Source organism: Electrophorus electricus, chromosome 11 (genome assembly GCF_013358815.1).
Source record: "Electrophorus electricus isolate fEleEle1 chromosome 11, fEleEle1.pri, whole genome shotgun sequence".
Classification (NCBI taxonomy): domain Eukaryota; kingdom Metazoa; phylum Chordata; class Actinopteri; order Gymnotiformes; family Gymnotidae; genus Electrophorus; species Electrophorus electricus.
The window spans coordinates 1,853,951-1,870,213 of NC_049545.1; the positions used below are offsets into that span (position 1 = coordinate 1,853,951).

The 16,263-nt window shown below is 46.1% G+C and overlaps 1 protein-coding gene across 3 annotated transcripts in view; it reads right to left on the reverse strand.

Moving 5' to 3' along the window:
• The window catches only part of htt (huntingtin), a 34,277-nt gene that overhangs the window by 9,349 nt on the left and 8,665 nt on the right, over positions 1-16,263 (reverse strand). For all 3 annotated transcript variants that reach the window (XM_035531322.1, XM_027000420.2, XM_035531321.1), the window contains 39 exons: positions 15,244-15,367; positions 15,037-15,155; positions 13,868-13,979; positions 13,511-13,648; positions 13,040-13,198; positions 12,484-12,581; positions 11,524-11,663; positions 11,264-11,327; positions 10,867-10,967; positions 10,537-10,683; positions 10,179-10,299; positions 9,808-9,953; positions 9,151-9,308; positions 8,653-8,855; positions 8,273-8,396; positions 7,759-7,883; positions 7,485-7,595; positions 7,276-7,353; positions 6,966-7,189; positions 6,792-6,870; positions 6,134-6,295; positions 5,868-5,923; positions 5,588-5,736; positions 5,341-5,477; positions 5,150-5,266; positions 4,850-4,972; positions 4,095-4,345; positions 3,802-3,944; positions 3,294-3,504; positions 2,818-2,959; positions 2,510-2,689; positions 2,251-2,427; positions 1,999-2,075; positions 1,722-1,860; positions 1,432-1,554; positions 1,119-1,335; positions 682-827; positions 268-445; positions 7-99 (listed from right to left, as the gene is read on the reverse strand). In XM_035531322.1, the coding sequence (XP_035387215.1) occupies positions 7-99; positions 268-445; positions 682-827; positions 1,119-1,335; positions 1,432-1,554; positions 1,722-1,860; positions 1,999-2,075; positions 2,251-2,427; positions 2,510-2,689; positions 2,818-2,959; positions 3,294-3,504; positions 3,802-3,944; positions 4,095-4,345; positions 4,850-4,972; positions 5,150-5,266; positions 5,341-5,477; positions 5,588-5,736; positions 5,868-5,923; positions 6,134-6,295; positions 6,792-6,870; positions 6,966-7,189; positions 7,276-7,353; positions 7,485-7,595; positions 7,759-7,883; positions 8,273-8,396; positions 8,653-8,855; positions 9,151-9,308; positions 9,808-9,953; positions 10,179-10,299; positions 10,537-10,683; positions 10,867-10,967; positions 11,264-11,327; positions 11,524-11,663; positions 12,484-12,581; positions 13,040-13,198; positions 13,511-13,648; positions 13,868-13,979; positions 15,037-15,155; positions 15,244-15,367 (5,392 nt within the window). The remainder of the gene's footprint in view (positions 1-6; positions 100-267; positions 446-681; positions 828-1,118; positions 1,336-1,431; positions 1,555-1,721; positions 1,861-1,998; positions 2,076-2,250; positions 2,428-2,509; positions 2,690-2,817; positions 2,960-3,293; positions 3,505-3,801; positions 3,945-4,094; positions 4,346-4,849; positions 4,973-5,149; positions 5,267-5,340; positions 5,478-5,587; positions 5,737-5,867; positions 5,924-6,133; positions 6,296-6,791; positions 6,871-6,965; positions 7,190-7,275; positions 7,354-7,484; positions 7,596-7,758; positions 7,884-8,272; positions 8,397-8,652; positions 8,856-9,150; positions 9,309-9,807; positions 9,954-10,178; positions 10,300-10,536; positions 10,684-10,866; positions 10,968-11,263; positions 11,328-11,523; positions 11,664-12,483; positions 12,582-13,039; positions 13,199-13,510; positions 13,649-13,867; positions 13,980-15,036; positions 15,156-15,243; positions 15,368-16,263) is intronic.

Sequence of the window (16,263 nt, forward strand, 5' to 3'; positions counted from 1 at the left end):
ACCCACTGTCTTGTGCAGAGTCCACCTGGTCTTCCTCAGAGTCTTTAAGGGAGGTCTTCCTCTCTGGCTTTACAAGCTGGTCACCAGGACCAACAGCAACTGCAATACACACAGACACACGCGCAAATTAAAATTAGTTTCAGACATGCATGCACAACCAATAAAGTGTCTTGTTCTAAGACAAATTGAGAGCTCAGTTCTATTCGCTTCTACCAATCTACACACAAACACAAATGCACGCATGCACATAAACACAGATTAACACACCTGCGTAGATGAGCAGCTGAATGCAATGGATAATGGAGCAAGTGTGCGTGAGGTAAGTGCGAGAGGCAAAGTGTGTCCAGACTACAGGCTGCTGCAGGGCCAGACATAGGCAGGACACGCTCATCTGAACATCTACGCTGAGAGGCAGTCGGTCCTGAAGTAACTGCCATACCACGAGCTGGACAGACAGACAAAGAAAAGGAAAGAGAGAAAGAGAGAGAGAGAGAGAGAGAAAGCAGTCTAGAATGGGTCAGATTTCCAAAAGAAAATCAAAACTCATGTATTTATCTATAACCATTCTGAAATGCTTTTAAATGCTAAAAAGAAAAGGCATTCAAGTCTGTGTAAATAATGTGTGTTCTATATGGTGAGTGAGGCAGTGTGTGTGTGTGTGTGTGTATGTGTGTGTCTCACCTCCACAGCGAGGGTGCTGAAGGCTGCGATGAGCTGCTCTATGGCAGGGGGGATGTGTAGAGCTGAGGGTAATTTGGGCAGAGCCAACAGGTACTGACTCAACGCTCCACACACACTCTGCACTGTCTGATAGAACCCTGGCTCACCTACAGCACACACAGGCATACGCACACATACAACTCTTATTTTCATGGTAAGATGTTGAGAGCTACATTTTTAACTAAAAACGTCAAATAATGGCCTAGGAAAAACTATAGCAACCCCTAAACTAAGCAATATCACAGCAGCTCATAATGTTCTCCAATACCAGCATACAGGGAAAAACTAAATTTACCTTACATACTGGATTTAGTACAGGTGCACACAAACACATCGCTTTCCTGTGCAGTAAGTATATCATCACCGTTTGGGGCCCTAATGCCTCACTAAGGCTTTACCATATACAGTGCTGAGTGCGTTCCAGTAGGAGGAGTCCATGTTAGACTGAGAGGAGAGTGGGAGGGGCTGATGAGGAGAGGGGAGGAGTGCTGTGATGCTGGCCAACTGGTCGAATGTCACATGGAGGGCAGTCTCAAAAAGAACTGTCCCCTGATCTCTACATAGCCTCTGTAGGCCAACACTCAAGCACGGAGCCAGCAGACACAGGTTGAAGTCCTGAGAGAGGAAGATAAGATTAATTATGTTTGTGAAGTGTGTGTGTATTTTATATATATATATATATATATATATTAAAAAAAACAGATTCAGTACCTTGTAGGACATGATGGCTTTTAGGTCACATTGGGGCAGTTTGGTTAGCAGGTCTGTGGTCTCATATAGAGAACCTTCACCTCTCAGACAACACTGTGACTTCACCAGAGCAACATACCACTCCTGTAACACCCAGGCATGAACAAACACATACACACAGGGCACATAAAGAAAGAGGAAATACATACTCTGCTAATACTGTGTGCATTTAATGCATTCTAATGCATTACAGAACTTTTAAAAAGCATCATATCACGGTCACTTTCCAAGGTCACTTTTATAAACCTCACCTTATTGGCTATGATTTTCTCAGGGGGAGGGGGTGGCTCGCCATCCAGAGGATGCTGGGTAAGGGGAGGGGAGGGGCTTGTGGTTTCCTCGGCAACAGTGGCTCGGAACCTGTCCAGCAGGGAGTAGAACCTCTGATGCCTGAGAGAAGGAAAGAGAAGTCGACTTTAACCACATGCTGAAAAAAGAGCACGAAAATATACTGAAACGTCAACTGGAAACGCATGGAAAACACAGGTGAAAAATAAATGGAAATGAGATGAGTGAGACTGACACTACCTCGGAGCTAGCCCGCTTGACTGGAGGTACTGCTGGATTCTGTCCAGCTCCTCTACAGGCAGCTGAGCTATACTATTCTGCACAGGGTAAAGAGAGGGAAAGTCAATTTCATACATTACTAAGTTAAATTCCTACTGTGCACAGAAAAAAAAAACAGCACAGAAGCCTTCTAGTGGATATTGAACAGTGTGTCCATTCGTATCACTACAGCTCTTTTGCAAAACATCACAGTTAGCGAGGTATGTGTGTGACCTGTAACGTCTCAGCGAGTAACATCTCTACACGTCTACAGGCGAGTGTGTCGACCATGCGAGCCAGCACGCGGAAGGGTGTGTTCAGCAATTTGTCCACATAAAGCATGAGCAGAGCTCCAGACTGACTGAGATGAATCCCCTCCAGACACTGCAGAGTTTTCTTCAACATCACCGGCTATAGACACAAAGAGAGAGAGGGGGAACATTGAGACAGCCCCAGAATGTGTGTGTGCGCGTGTGAGTGTGTGATAACGTACGGTAGAGAGGTTATCACAGCGGGACTGGATTGCCTGGATGAAGAGACCACTGGCTGCAGAGTTCCGATGCACCGCACTGATGAAGTCCTGCACAGGAGGCTCATGAGACAGACTGATCAGATCCCTCACATGGTTCACAGTCAACCATGTCAGATGCTCTGAATCATGCAGGTTCTGACACTGAGAGGGAGAGAGAACAAGAAAGCCTGAGTGACAAGAAACAATGGATGAAGAGTGCGAGACAAAGGGAGCGCTGCTAAAGCCTCTGAAGCCGATCTCCGCAGTGGCGTCACACAAACGCGTCTCACCACATAGTCGCAGAACAGGATGAGCGCTCCTCTACGAACTATCTCTCTGTTGCACATGGCCTGCTTCCCCTCGGGCTGTTCATGCTCCCCCTCGCCAGAGGAGTGAGGGCTCAGCAGCTTGGTGCTGGACAGACTGTGCCTCCTGGAGAGAGAGAGAGAGAGAGAGAGAGAGAGAGAGAGAGAGAGAGAGAGAGAGAGAGAGAGAGAGAGAGAGAGAGAGAGAGAGAGAGAGAGAGAGAGAGAGAGAGAGAGAGAGAGAGAGAGAGAGAGAGAGAGAGAGCACATTTAGTATGCTGTAATGCTTGGTTCTAAAAACAAAACCACTGATTTTTATATGATGATAACAGCTTTAACAACTCAGGATGATCCTGATGACAGCCAGCCAGATGAACAGCCACCGTCTTTTCTACATGATCTGTGTTTGACAGATCACAAAGCACGCTGGACAGTTTTAACAGCAGACAGGAGCAGCAAACCTGGGCGTCTGGTGCACCTCTGACCACCACGTGTAGTTGGTATAGTTGATGATAAGTAGCACTTGGCACCAGAGCAGAACCAGAGAGGGGTGTGTGGTGATCAGCTGCAGCACAAGGTCATTAAGCCCCTCCAGGGGGTAGAAACTGCCACCCTCAGCCCCCTCGGCCTTCAGCAGCCGGCTACCTGCAGCCGTGATGCGCCGGAACATTCCTGCACAACAGAGAGAGTGCCGAGAGTGACAAAGTTACGGGGAACGCAGTGCAAATTGATAGGAAACCGCACACACACCAAACCAAAATAAACTAACAAGAAGAGAACTCCAATCTGTGAATGAAACACCATATTAAAATCAACCTACCACATTACATGTTGTGTTGAATTTTGAAGTGTATGATAAGGGTTTACCACATGTGCCTTAACTGCATGCATGTCGTGGAGAACATATCCTGCCATTAGATTTGACTTTATTCCTGCTCAGTTTGTGTGTATGTGTGTGTGTGTGTTTACCTGATTTGAAAATGTGTATAAGACACATAAGGAGGGTTCCCAGTTGCTGGCAGTACAAGGTGTGCTGCTGGTCAGTCATATCCACCTTCACCTGCTTACTGGAGATATCACCCAACAACACCCCCACCAACTGCAGAAGGAACCTGGCGGAGAAAGGGAGCCACTTACTTAACAGAAGTTTGCACCGAAGAAAGATTGGTTGTAGAGATGCACATTTCTAGAAATAGCCCAACTCCGCGATACAGAGTTATGAAAATGGAGGCTTTTAAAGACTCCATGACAGCAGCACTAACCTGGCGAATGTCTCTTCAGGTGGGAAGCGCTGCTGCTCCCCATTGGTCTCTACAGTAGCACTGGGCTGGACAGCGGGAGGTGAAAGGTCATTGTTGTGGAGACAGCAGATGGTGGGGCAGGACAGGAGGTACGGAGACAGAGACAGCTCCTGGACACGGGAGAGAATGATGTCCTCTGTGGACTGGGAGATGAGCACACGGAGGATGGCCAGAATTCCAGACACCCACAACTGTACTGTGCCAACGGAGGCCTACGGCAGGGACAAGAAGCCATCAGGAACACGCCCAGAGCACAGGAAATGAGAAAAAAGAAACCAAACAATAATTATGGTATCAAATAAAAGCAGGTAACAGACAGAAATATAGCAATCACATAAAATTAAATTTGATGTCACCCTAAATGTTCTACTCCTGGAGTGCCACATCACTGTACAATTCAATGTTTCCCTGATATTTGTAGTGTTTCCCTGGAACCATGTGTGTACTGATGTGCAGTGATGTGATGTGGCCTTTATGGCATGGTGTTGTCCATTACTGTAGTAGATTTTGATACAATTTGATATTTTACTTGTACGAAGAGTAGTTAGTAAGGAGCTGGACAGTGCATTCAATTAGCAAAACTAAGGCGGCCATCTGGAGACTATGAACAAAACAGCAACCAAAAGACTTACAAAATCATTAAAACAAATGATACACAAATGAAATGAAATGTTGATGGTCTTTCTGGACATTGGTGTATAGCGGGGGGCTCTGACCATTGTGGAAGGCGTGACGAACATGCTCTTCAACAGCATGTCCACTGGCCTCAGAGAGGATGGAGCCACTGTCTCAAACAGTGTGTTCAGAACGCCCAGCGCTTCAGGGGAATCCAAGTGCATCTGGTTCACACACACACACACACACACACACACACACACACACACACACACACACACACACACACACACACACACACACACACACACACACACACAATTAATCAATTGTTAATGGGTAATTACGAAGATGGTCAAGAATAACGGGGATTACTGTAACGTAAACACATTTTATTTTACCTGTTGTCTGCCAATCATGGGCAGGATTACGTCAGCGATCTGTCTCGACAGCCTCTTCCACTTGTCTTCATTCTCTTTATGGCACTGTTGCAGGACCAGGATAAACATCTCCAACACCTGGACACACGCACATTAATGAAAACATATTTCAATACACAGCAGCTCCCACCCACCCCGAGACGCAGGCGTACCTGGTGGTGCTGTACAAGGCGCAGCAGCATGGACACCACCACCTCCTTCTGTGTCTCCAGCTCTTTGCCTGCATCAGCCTTATTGGAGCCCCGGAGGACAAAGAGGTCATGTACTATGGGCTGCAGGGCCGGGATGGCTGGAAGGCAACCAAACACCGTCTATACACACCTTCAAAGGTCCATGTTCTGCATTGAGGTACGAGTTCCATTTACATATTGAATGTATTAAGTGTGTGTGTTTACACACCGTGGGTAACAGCTTTCCTGCCGCTGGCCATGATGCCGTCACACAGATGAATAATCTTTGGAATGCTGATGATCTGTTTGGAGTGATAGCGCTCATAGGACAGCAGCACCAGGAAGAAGAAAATATTGGGAATGATTGCCTCCGAATCCCTAAGACATGAACAGTCACAGAAAAGGAATGAGAGGGGAGTAAAGAGAGGGGACCGGGGTACTGGTTTGACCGATGGGTCCTCATGAATGGCATATTTTACATGTGATGTGTTTAAGCTGCTAGAACATACCTGAACTGCCCCACCTCGATGTACTCAAACTGCTTCAGCACAAAGCCAATGAACACCTGAAACACACAACACAGAACAACTTCTCACTTAATAAGGTCAGCTTAGTCAGATGTCCAACTTCTGACTGTGGCTTCAAGTTGTCCAATTTTTACGGATTTCAGAGAATTAATGCAATTCACACCTTTGATTCCATCTTCTGTCATTTCCAGGGCAGGTTATAATTCAGCAACTACTGGCAGATTTCAAGGGCCACTGAAGTGCCTCACCTGGTCTGAGTCGAGCAGGCAGTAGTTGACTCGGAGCTGAACTAGCTGGGCCAGCAGGTCCAGTACCTGCCTCTGGAGGACCACTGATGTGCTTGTGGTGTACTGCTTCAACGCTTTGATCACCAGAGGCTCAAACAGACGGATGTGGTTGTGGATGGCATTCTGAAACACACAGCTCTTCGTCAGGCTTCTTATGCCTCTTATGCTATAACATGAACCTATACTACCTTTGTTCAAGGAAAAAAAAAACCAACATAAATAATTTGTGTATTTTGAGCAAATTAGGCATACTGACTTTCACAATTATTTACAATAAAGAAAGATATAATTGGGTTCCCGTGAGAAACATGACTTCAGATAACCCTAGATTTCCTTCACACAACCAGACATAACAGGCAGTGCCTATTCTTTAGCAAAGTTTCTACAGATAACCAATAATAATGCGTTGTTCTCCTCACTGACTCACTTCTTCTGGCTTTTGACCACAATAAAAAAAGATTCGCATTTAAATTTCCAATGATTAATTTCATGGCATGAGCAGTGGCATGTTTGGTAAACACAGTGTTTTATATCAGGGTGACAGCCACAAAGAACAGCCAGCACTGTCGACAACAAATTTAAGGGCAAGATGAAAGAAATGGCTAAGAATCATCTGTACCTTGTCTCCTCGATGGCGTGTCACGTTAGTGATGCTAGACCTCAGCTGATTGGACACTTTCTGCATTACATCAAACCACCTGCAGGAGTAGAGAGAGAACACCTACAGTCACGCGAAGTTCAGAGAAAGGGCGAACTGCCATGGCTGCGTACGTGCGCGCGTGCTTTCATTCACCCTGATGCATCCTGCTCTTGTTCTGCTTGCACCATGTTCCTCAAACTGGCGTCTGCAAGAGCCTGGGTGAAGTGTGTGTACGGGGCCATGAAGCAGTAGTGGTAGAGGCCTGGTCTGAGGCTGGACGAGCCCAGACGCAGGGCCTTCCCCTGGGCCCGGCAGGGGTGGGAGGAAGTCCCATCATACTGGGATGCCAGGTTAGTGCCAAAAAGGGTCTTTAGCAGCTGAGAGACAAGAGAAGGGTGTGAGAGTGTGTGTGTGTGTGTGTGTGTGTGTGTAAAAGAGAGAGAGAGCAGAGTGAGAAACATACCTGCTGGACACATACTGTAGCCATGGTGGGTTCCCTTGAGAAACATGACTTCAGGTAACCCAAGATTTCCTCCACACACTAAAAGATAAAGAGTGTTAACCTTCACTGCGTGCATTCATTTTCACCTCTTCTATGTCACTTGTTCTCCGAGTGCTGCTGATACCAGAGCAGAGCAATAACATCACTACTCTATGTAAAGGCAGTCATACTTTGCCAATGTCATGCAGGGTGGCCAATTCCAACAGCTGGGAGAGAACATCAAGCGCTGATCGCAAGAAGCTGCCAAACTTTTCACTGGTGTTGTGGAGGTCCAGCGTTACCTTGAAAAATAATCAACAAAGGATGGAATGAATGAGCCATGACTATGCTACTGTTAAGATATGTTTTCTTTAGGAAGCAACACAACACAGAGGAAGAATAAGCAGAACTGAGGGTAAACACTGTTCTAATCAAACCGTAAACTTTAAAGGAAAGCAGACAAACTTTGTAGTTTGCATGAGTAGCTTTGAGCACGTCGTAAAGCTTCAGATAAGGGGGCAGGTGGTAAAAGCTGCCCACTGAAGTGGACTTATTCACTGGAGCTGTGCCTGTGCTGTCTGCTGGCCTGCCTGTTCAAAAACACAGAAAGGACCCCATGGCTCAACAGTGAAATACAAAACATCTCCAGAAATGTGATGTGTAGTTGTTTGTGGCTCTCCAGCACAATAACTACTGTTACAGCTTCATAGTAGAAAGGCTTCACACAGAATGGTGTGTACATTCAGGTCAAGCAAAATCCACAAGCTTTTAAAACACCACTTTTTAAGACTCTTTTTTATGGCCATCACAGTATGCTGAATTAAGATGCTTTTTTTAAACTATAAATAAATCACCACTCCCCAGTCAGCCTGCCCAGACCAAGCCCTGTCCAGGCTGATGAGCTGAACTGAATCAGCCGAGCTAACACGAATGCATGTTGACAGACGGCTCTGTTAATTAGCAGTGAGTCTCATCTTACCTGTATTGGTCTCTCCTTTCTTTGGGCTCATAGGGGTAGCACTGGATTCTGAAAGTTCCTTCTCTTTACCCTTCCGCCGGATTGGACTCAGAGACGGAGTGTTGGCCAACGAGGGCAGAGTGGCCTAGGAAACGCATTCACTGGTTTTTAGAAAGATCTAAAAGTAACATCTTAAAACAGTATTCCATTTCAAAAAATGTTTTTGCAACAAACTCATTTCAGTGCAAGTACATCAGCTACACACCAGACGCCACTCCAGTGAACAGGTCAACCTCAAGGGCAGTCTCTACCACACGTCCCTCATCACAAAACCCCTGCAGTACTGTCCCACACAGGCAGTACATGATTCCAAACCATCTTTCTTTCATATCTGCCACTACCTTGACTGCAGGGCCTGGGGACGTGTCCTCTAGAACATGTGCACAGATGTTGAGGATCTTCAGCAGGTGGGAGAACAGCTGCTCTACCATGGAAACCACAGAGCGGTCACTAAGGGCAGGCCACGCCTCTTCTTGTTTCGAGGGGTTGGAGCTAGACTCCTCCTCACCCAACCACGGGCTCTTCATGCACTTTGGGGCAGTAGCTTTGATTGAGATTGAATAGACAGAACAGACCGATCAGGCAATATAATAGTTAGAGCAAGAAAATTAACAAGGTAAAAAAAAAACAAAAAAACCCCCTAAACATTTATTGTAAAGACAAGTTAAAAAAAGAAGGCATTTGTTGTAAAACTGATGCTCTCAACTGCCTAGAATCTCACATCTTAAAAATCACTAAAATGCACTTGATTACCACAGCAGGCAATCAACTGCTTCAAACAAACCGGAACTACAGAGGTTACAGTTCAAATGGCAGTTTGAAGTGAATTTAAGCAGCACCAGCGAGCAGGTTCCCGACCAGCAGCAAGGCATCCTGATGTGCTGCCAGGTCCAACGGGAACCAGGCAGAGGACAGCAGAGACAGCACCAGGCTGGCCACGCCCACCGTCAGGCTCTGGCGCCCCTCCTCGCTGTTGCCTGACTGACACTGGGACAGACTAGAGCAGAGAGATAGAGATGCACATCGATGCTACCGGTATATAGAACGATTCAAGAAGCATCGCAAGATACAATGTTAAAACTGCGTGAAACTAATCAATTAAATATAGAATTTGTTTAAACAATGAAAAATGTGTTTTTAAAAAATGGATAATACATTTTCATTTACAGCATTTAGCTGACACTTTTATCCAAAGTGACTTACAAATTTGACTGAGTACAACTTAAGCAATTGAGGGTTAAGGGCTTTGCTCAGGGGCCCAACAGTGGCAACTTGGCAGTGGTGGGGCTTGAACCAGCAACCTTCCAATTACAAGTCAATTATCTTAACCACTGAGCTACCACTTATGGAGAAATGTAAAAAACAAAAACGTAAAAAAAAGTTTAGACAGAAGCACAATTATATTTTGAGCTCAGTCTAACAACGTTGGGTACATACATACATAAACAAACCAACGTGTGTCCTTTGGGCAAGTGCACATGTGTCCCTGTGCTCACCTGAAGGTGCGCCCTCTGCTCCGGCCCTGGATGGTGCGGCTGGCATGGAACACGGCGGAGGTGACAAACCCACAGTGCCATCCTGTGCTCCAGGTGCACACTGGGAAGGCGAAGGAAAGCAGGAACAGGGCCTCACAGCAGCCAAACTGGAGGAGGCAGACAGCATAGAACACATGCAAAGCAGAACATACACGACACGGAAGCTAAAGCTTTCCAAGACGTGCTTCTCAAGATCACAACGCTTCTTTTTAATATTGTAATCTGCTACTCCAATACATTTTCTCGTTTCGTCTCTCTGTCACTCGTGGGCCGGACTTCACAGGCACATGGAAACCAGACTAAAGGTTATGACTCAGTGGGTGTGAACTCACAGTCAGAGCTCGGGAGGTGGAGGAGGTGAGGGTGTGAGAGATGGCAACGATGACCCGGGACAGGCTGTTCTCCACAGAGATGTCCGACACGCTCGCTGACAGACTATATCCCCGATACGTCCTGTTAGTCAGCACAAGAGTTGAACTGGCCCGTTATTTAGAGTCATTTAGAGTCCAAGACATAACGTGGCCAACTGGTAGGCATCACACAGCAGTTGTTTGCCCAGTATGTAGCATGACACCATGTTTTGCCCCATATTTCTTTGTCATTTTGCATAGTTATGTGATGTAATATGCAGTGGCATTTTTAGAACGATTGGTTTAGGGATTTAAGATGAAAAAAGTGTGGGTGTATTACCGCGTGATGGTGCTAACAGTAAACTGGGAGGGAGGCTGGGTCTCGTGCATCAGTAGCTGCAAATACACACTGCTCTGATCACGAGCGATTGCCACCACTGGATCTGTCTGTGCCTGGTCACAATCGTAGAACAACCTGGACACCAGTCTGGAGCCACGCACGCACGCACGCACACACACACACACACGCACACACGCACACACGGGGGAAAAAAAAAAATCTTCAAAATATTCTGGAGCATATGTTCAATTTACTGAACAAAACATTAAGAATAAGGAGCATACAAGAATGAGTAATACAAATTATTTGAGAGGGAGAGAGAGAGAGAACCTGGTAATGGTAGAAGCAGCAACATGTCGCACTCGTGGGTCTTCATCCCCCAGCAGGAAAAGAACTACATCACTGATCACTCTCTGCTGCAGCTGCAAAGACTGAGACAGAGCGACGACGCTTCATAAGCCACGCCCACACACACTCAGCAGTGAAGCCAAGTAGCAATGAGCCTGTTACACGAGTATTAAAGCTGCATAAAAAAAATAAAAAAATCAATCAATCAATCAATCAATCAATTCAATCAATCTATCAACAAGCAGCCGACAATGGCCTAGGCAGACATGACTTACGGTTTGTACATGATGCCAGTAAGTGACTCACTCTAGCTCAGCCTCTGTAAAAGGCCCTAGTGTTATTTTTAGCAGTAAGCTGTGCTGGATAAGTAGCCAATTACCCCGGTGTAGTGATGCTCTCCTCTGTGCAGCTTCTCTGATCTCTTCTCCAAGAAACACACTAACCTGCCACATGAAAACACACCTGGGTTATGCAGAGTGCAATGTCAAGAGTGCTACTGTAGACCTCACTGACAGCAAAGGACTTCGCAACTTTTTTTGTTTGTTTGTTTCTTTTGCAGTGACCTCTTTTGGTAAAGAACCCTGGACAGAATGTAATTCAAAAGCCCAACTTGACAATTAAGTCTCATAACTGTCTTACCGAAAGTCCACCTCCGCCAAAGTTTCGAGCAGCTCAGTACGGACCAGCCAATAGGAGCTATCCCTCAAGGTCAAGAGGTCAATGAGGAGCTGCAGACCCAGTTCACTAAGGGTGCTACTGCATAGAGCCATGATGCAGTGCTGAAATAAGAATCACACACCCACACACACGTGACTACACACACGGTTGGAGAACGGTCTAGCACAAACTACATTCCTTCATTAAGGGTTTTCTTGAACTGGCAAATTATTGTACTCTCATTCATTCATGTTTTTTTAACATGGTCTCAGTTGTCAAGTCCATTATGCTGTCACAATCAACAATCCCAAATCATGAAGGAATTGATTAATCGTGAGTTAAAATCTGTAGCCTTTGACTTCCTAACTCATCGTCCTCCACTGTGGCCGATTTAGTGCCTTGGTGATTAAACACAGCCTGCGATTATCTTCTCACAGTGTGGTGAATTGGCTCCAAAATCTTGGTGTGACTGTTGCTATAATGCAGGTCTAAAATAACCAGTAGAAAGCAGCCTGGAGTTGTGCCCAACTCATGACCCAACTCCATATAGCATCATGGCCAAACAAAACCAGTGTGTGGGACTAAAAGAAAGAATGTTTTATGACAGTTTGGCAGCAGAGATTGTCTTTGGCAGCAACGATTGCCTTTTTGACGTCTTCTTATGGCAAAAAGTTGCATATAAAAACAAACACAGATCATCATAATTTTCTAGCATCATGCTAATATTGCAAGAAAATCTTTATCAGATTTTCAGCACCAGTGAGATCACATACTTGTTCACAGAATTTGTTTTCAGCTGTAGCATCTCGTGCAGAATAACATTCAACAAACATATAAAAGACCACAGCAGCCTCACAGTGTAACGCCAGATATGGTCTCAGTTGCAAATGGGCAAACTTGGCCGCAGTGGTGACACACCGCACTGGGCATGAAGAGCCTTACCCTAACAGCCGAACAGGCCATCTTGCACGTGACCGAGGACTCGTCCTTCAGACTTTGCTGGAGTAAGGGCACAAAGTCCTCCAGAGACACAGGGTTTCCTGACACAGCACAAGAGGAGGGAGGCCAAACGCTATGACTGAGCTCTGTTCATCACATGAACTGCATTAGCACACACCGAAAACATGAGTTCTTCAAATCTGCAATTGACTGACTGGGACAACTCTAACTGACAAGTGCGACTTCAAGGTAAATGTTTTGCTTCAGCAGAATGAGGTTTTCATCCACACATCTCATTTAATCTGCGTGAGGACTGCACTGTATTGGTCACAGCACATTTGACACCAGTTTCTCCCCCCATGTTGTTGCCACTGTCAAACCCCTCACAAAATAGCATTCATCATTCCAGCGCGCCAGCACTCACTACACGTTGTAAATATGTGCAGCTGGTCACAGTGCATTCTTGCGCTCTTCAGTTATTCCTAGCCTATGTCCCTCAAGCTTAAAACCCCACCTCCAAATCCTGACACTTGGCACGTGGTCCTTCTGTAAGTCTCACCGGTGGTGCTGTGGAGGTGCGAGAGGCAGGGCTCGGAGACGAAACGGGTCTTGAGCAAGATGGCCTGGATCAAAGCGCCACACAGTATGGCTGTAGCTCCTCTGATCTGAGGGTCCCCATGATTGATGTACTGTAGGATGTCACTGATGTACTGCTGCTCTGTTTTAATAAATCAAACAGCACGGCATACGTCATGTCCTGTTACAGCAGAGAGGGCAAAGGATTCCATCTCGACATGCTGAGATGTGTGAACAAATCTCAAATGAAAAATCAAGGCACACAGAAAAAGAAAAAAACACATCTTGGACACACATGTTCTTGTTGAAGCCAATCTCCTCCAGCTGACAGATTTAGCAGGGCTGCACATAGCTTTGTAGCTGCGCTTGAAACACCTTACATTGAGTAGAGAACTGCATATGGTTATGCTGCACTTCAGAAAGGAACAGGCTTGACTCCTAATGAGTGTCTCACCGTCTGGCTGCTGCCCATCCAGTGGCTGCAGGTAGAGCGTGTTAAAAAAGGCTTCTGGGAGAAGAGCCGCAGCAGCTCCCACACAACTGACAGCCAAAGCCTTCACGCTCACGCGCACCTCCTTATCAGGGACCAGCCCTGCGTGGCACAAATAACCCCCCCACAATCAATGCGACACGTCCACAGCAGGGACATGCTTTCTCTGTACATTCAACGGTTAAAAACATGCCTTTACACACACACAGACCTAATATTTATATATAGTTCTGCTATTACGATACTTTTATTGGTGAGAGTTTGTCTCAAATAGCATATATTAGGGAGAGTGGGAGAGAGAAAGAGAGAGAGAAAATTCACCGTTTCTGTAGCCAGTGAGCAAGAAGGAAGCAGACAGTAGGCGGATGCAGTGCACCAGGGGTGCCTCAGCTGGGGCCGTGTAGTGGCCGATCTCGCCTTTAATCCTGGACGGCTACAACACAACACATTACACATATTTAACAACAGTGTCTTTGTGTGGTTTTATGTATAAGAAAGTAAAGTGGCCATTTTGGACTCTAACCTGCTGTACTGTACTAGGATGTATTCTATGAGTAAATGACAAAGCACTTTTGTAAGTTGCTCTGGATAAGAGCGTCTGCTAAATGCCGTAAATGTAAATGTGTCCAGGTCTGCAAGCAGCAAGCCGGAGGTGAGCGTCGTAAAGAAAAACTCCCTGGGCAGAACTGAGGCAGAAACCTTGGGAAGACCAGGACTCAAGTGGGAACAGTCCACGTTCATTACATTATGTTTAGTCCAGGTAGCCACTTTCAGTGTAGATGTGGGAGTCTGAGCTACTGCAGCGGGTCTGGGGGGGGCGAGCTGTATCTGCAGCCGCTGGAGTAGATGGGGTGTCTGGACGCACATGATAGCATTACGTCATCTTACTGGCAGCACTGGGACATTTTCTGCTGTCATTTTAGTTTTTTTGGTTTTATACCTTCACATTAAAAGTACTTTAAAATATACTTTTACATCTTTACCAAAACAAAAACAAAACAAAACGTTTTTTGTAGCAAGGGATCACTAAATTAATAGCAATTAAGGTATTACTGTAATTAAGTCAATGAGTATCAAAGACATGATTTTATGTCATTTAGGAAGACACTGCCCAGCCTTACTGGGCACTAAATCTGTAAGTAGACAATTCTAAAACAAGGACATCCTAAGCGAGATGGGTGAGGCACTGACAACTGCCTTAACTGTAGAATAATGTAGATTTGGGCTGCTTCATTTCTGAAATACAGCTACTACCTACGAGTGGGTGATAACGGCTGACGGCGCTTTTTATGGCAGCAATTCTCAACTCCCACATTAAATGGAGAAGTCCACAGAGTCCCACACACATTACGTAAGACATCGCCCTCTTCCAAACGCCAGGCACAATTATTAGAAACAGCAAACAGGCTGAACGTTGTGTGCAAACTGGTGATTATTTGTATACGAGTATCGTATGCGTGTGTGTGTGTGTATATATATATTGTGTTCACCTTGTTATCAAGGTCTGCAGGCTCCAGAACTTCATCCTTTGGTATAAAGCGATCCACACTGCTGTCAGAAGCTTGACGGTTATGGCCTTTACCCTCTAAAAGGTGAGGTTTACTCAGTGCTAAAAGACAAACCCGCATCCATGAGGGCCTTTACTTGCAACTGTGCATACACTGAGTGTTGAGGTATGTTGTGTCTGTTGTACACACCTAGCGCAGACTGGGAGAATGACCCTAAAGGTTCATCGGGGGCTGGAGCTGCTCCCTCATCTTCCTCGTCCTGCAGAGTACCAATCTGCATCCCTGAGTACTGACTCTCACTGCCATCCAGTACCTACAACACGCACGCACACACACACACACACCCCGAGAGAGAGAGCAAACCAACAAAGACACATCACAAATCAGGCATACAGGGACCATCACAGACATACATGGCCAGAAACACATGCAAGGAGGACACACACAGACAGACAGACATGCATTAGCATTTCCAATATAAATATGATTCAGGGCTTCAATTACACAGAGACGCACCAAAGCACCAATGGATGCAATACCAACATTCAACCATATCCACTTATGTCTAAGTGAATCCATAGGGACTGCCTAGCCATTGATTTCGTATTTGCCAGCATATAGGAAAAAGGCTCTATAACCAGTTCCAAGCCAGAAGCTTCCAGACACAGCTGAAACCCATTTTGATCAGACATGCTTTTGTAGGTACTGGCTCCCATAGTCATGCTTCTAACTGAAAATCACTTTTGAAGGACTGAACATCACTTCTGGATGAAAGGAAAGCCAGTTTTTCAGAAAAAGGATCAAGAGAGTTCAACCGATAATTTACAGATTTGATCATACAGGAAAGGCCAAACTCAGAAAATGCAGAGCAGAAGGGGAATGTCATTCATCGCACGCATCTGACACGAGAGACCGAGAGGGGCTTTGGGCAAACTCCAGATGGTGCGTGCATGGGGGACATAGAAAGAGGATGGGCTCAGGCAGGACGGTGGGCAGACGGGTTGCGGTCCCTGCCACCGGCTGACCTTGTCATTACTGCTAGCGAAGGAGATGGCAGAGGAGGTGGAAGAAGATATGGAAGAGGAGGAGGTAGAGGAGGGCCGGCAGGACGTAGAGACCTCGCTGTCGGAGTGGAAGGAAGTATCCGGCCCCTCGGTGGGAGACGGTGAGGGTGGAGACCGGGTCCGGTAGCGCCTGCTGCCGGTGCTG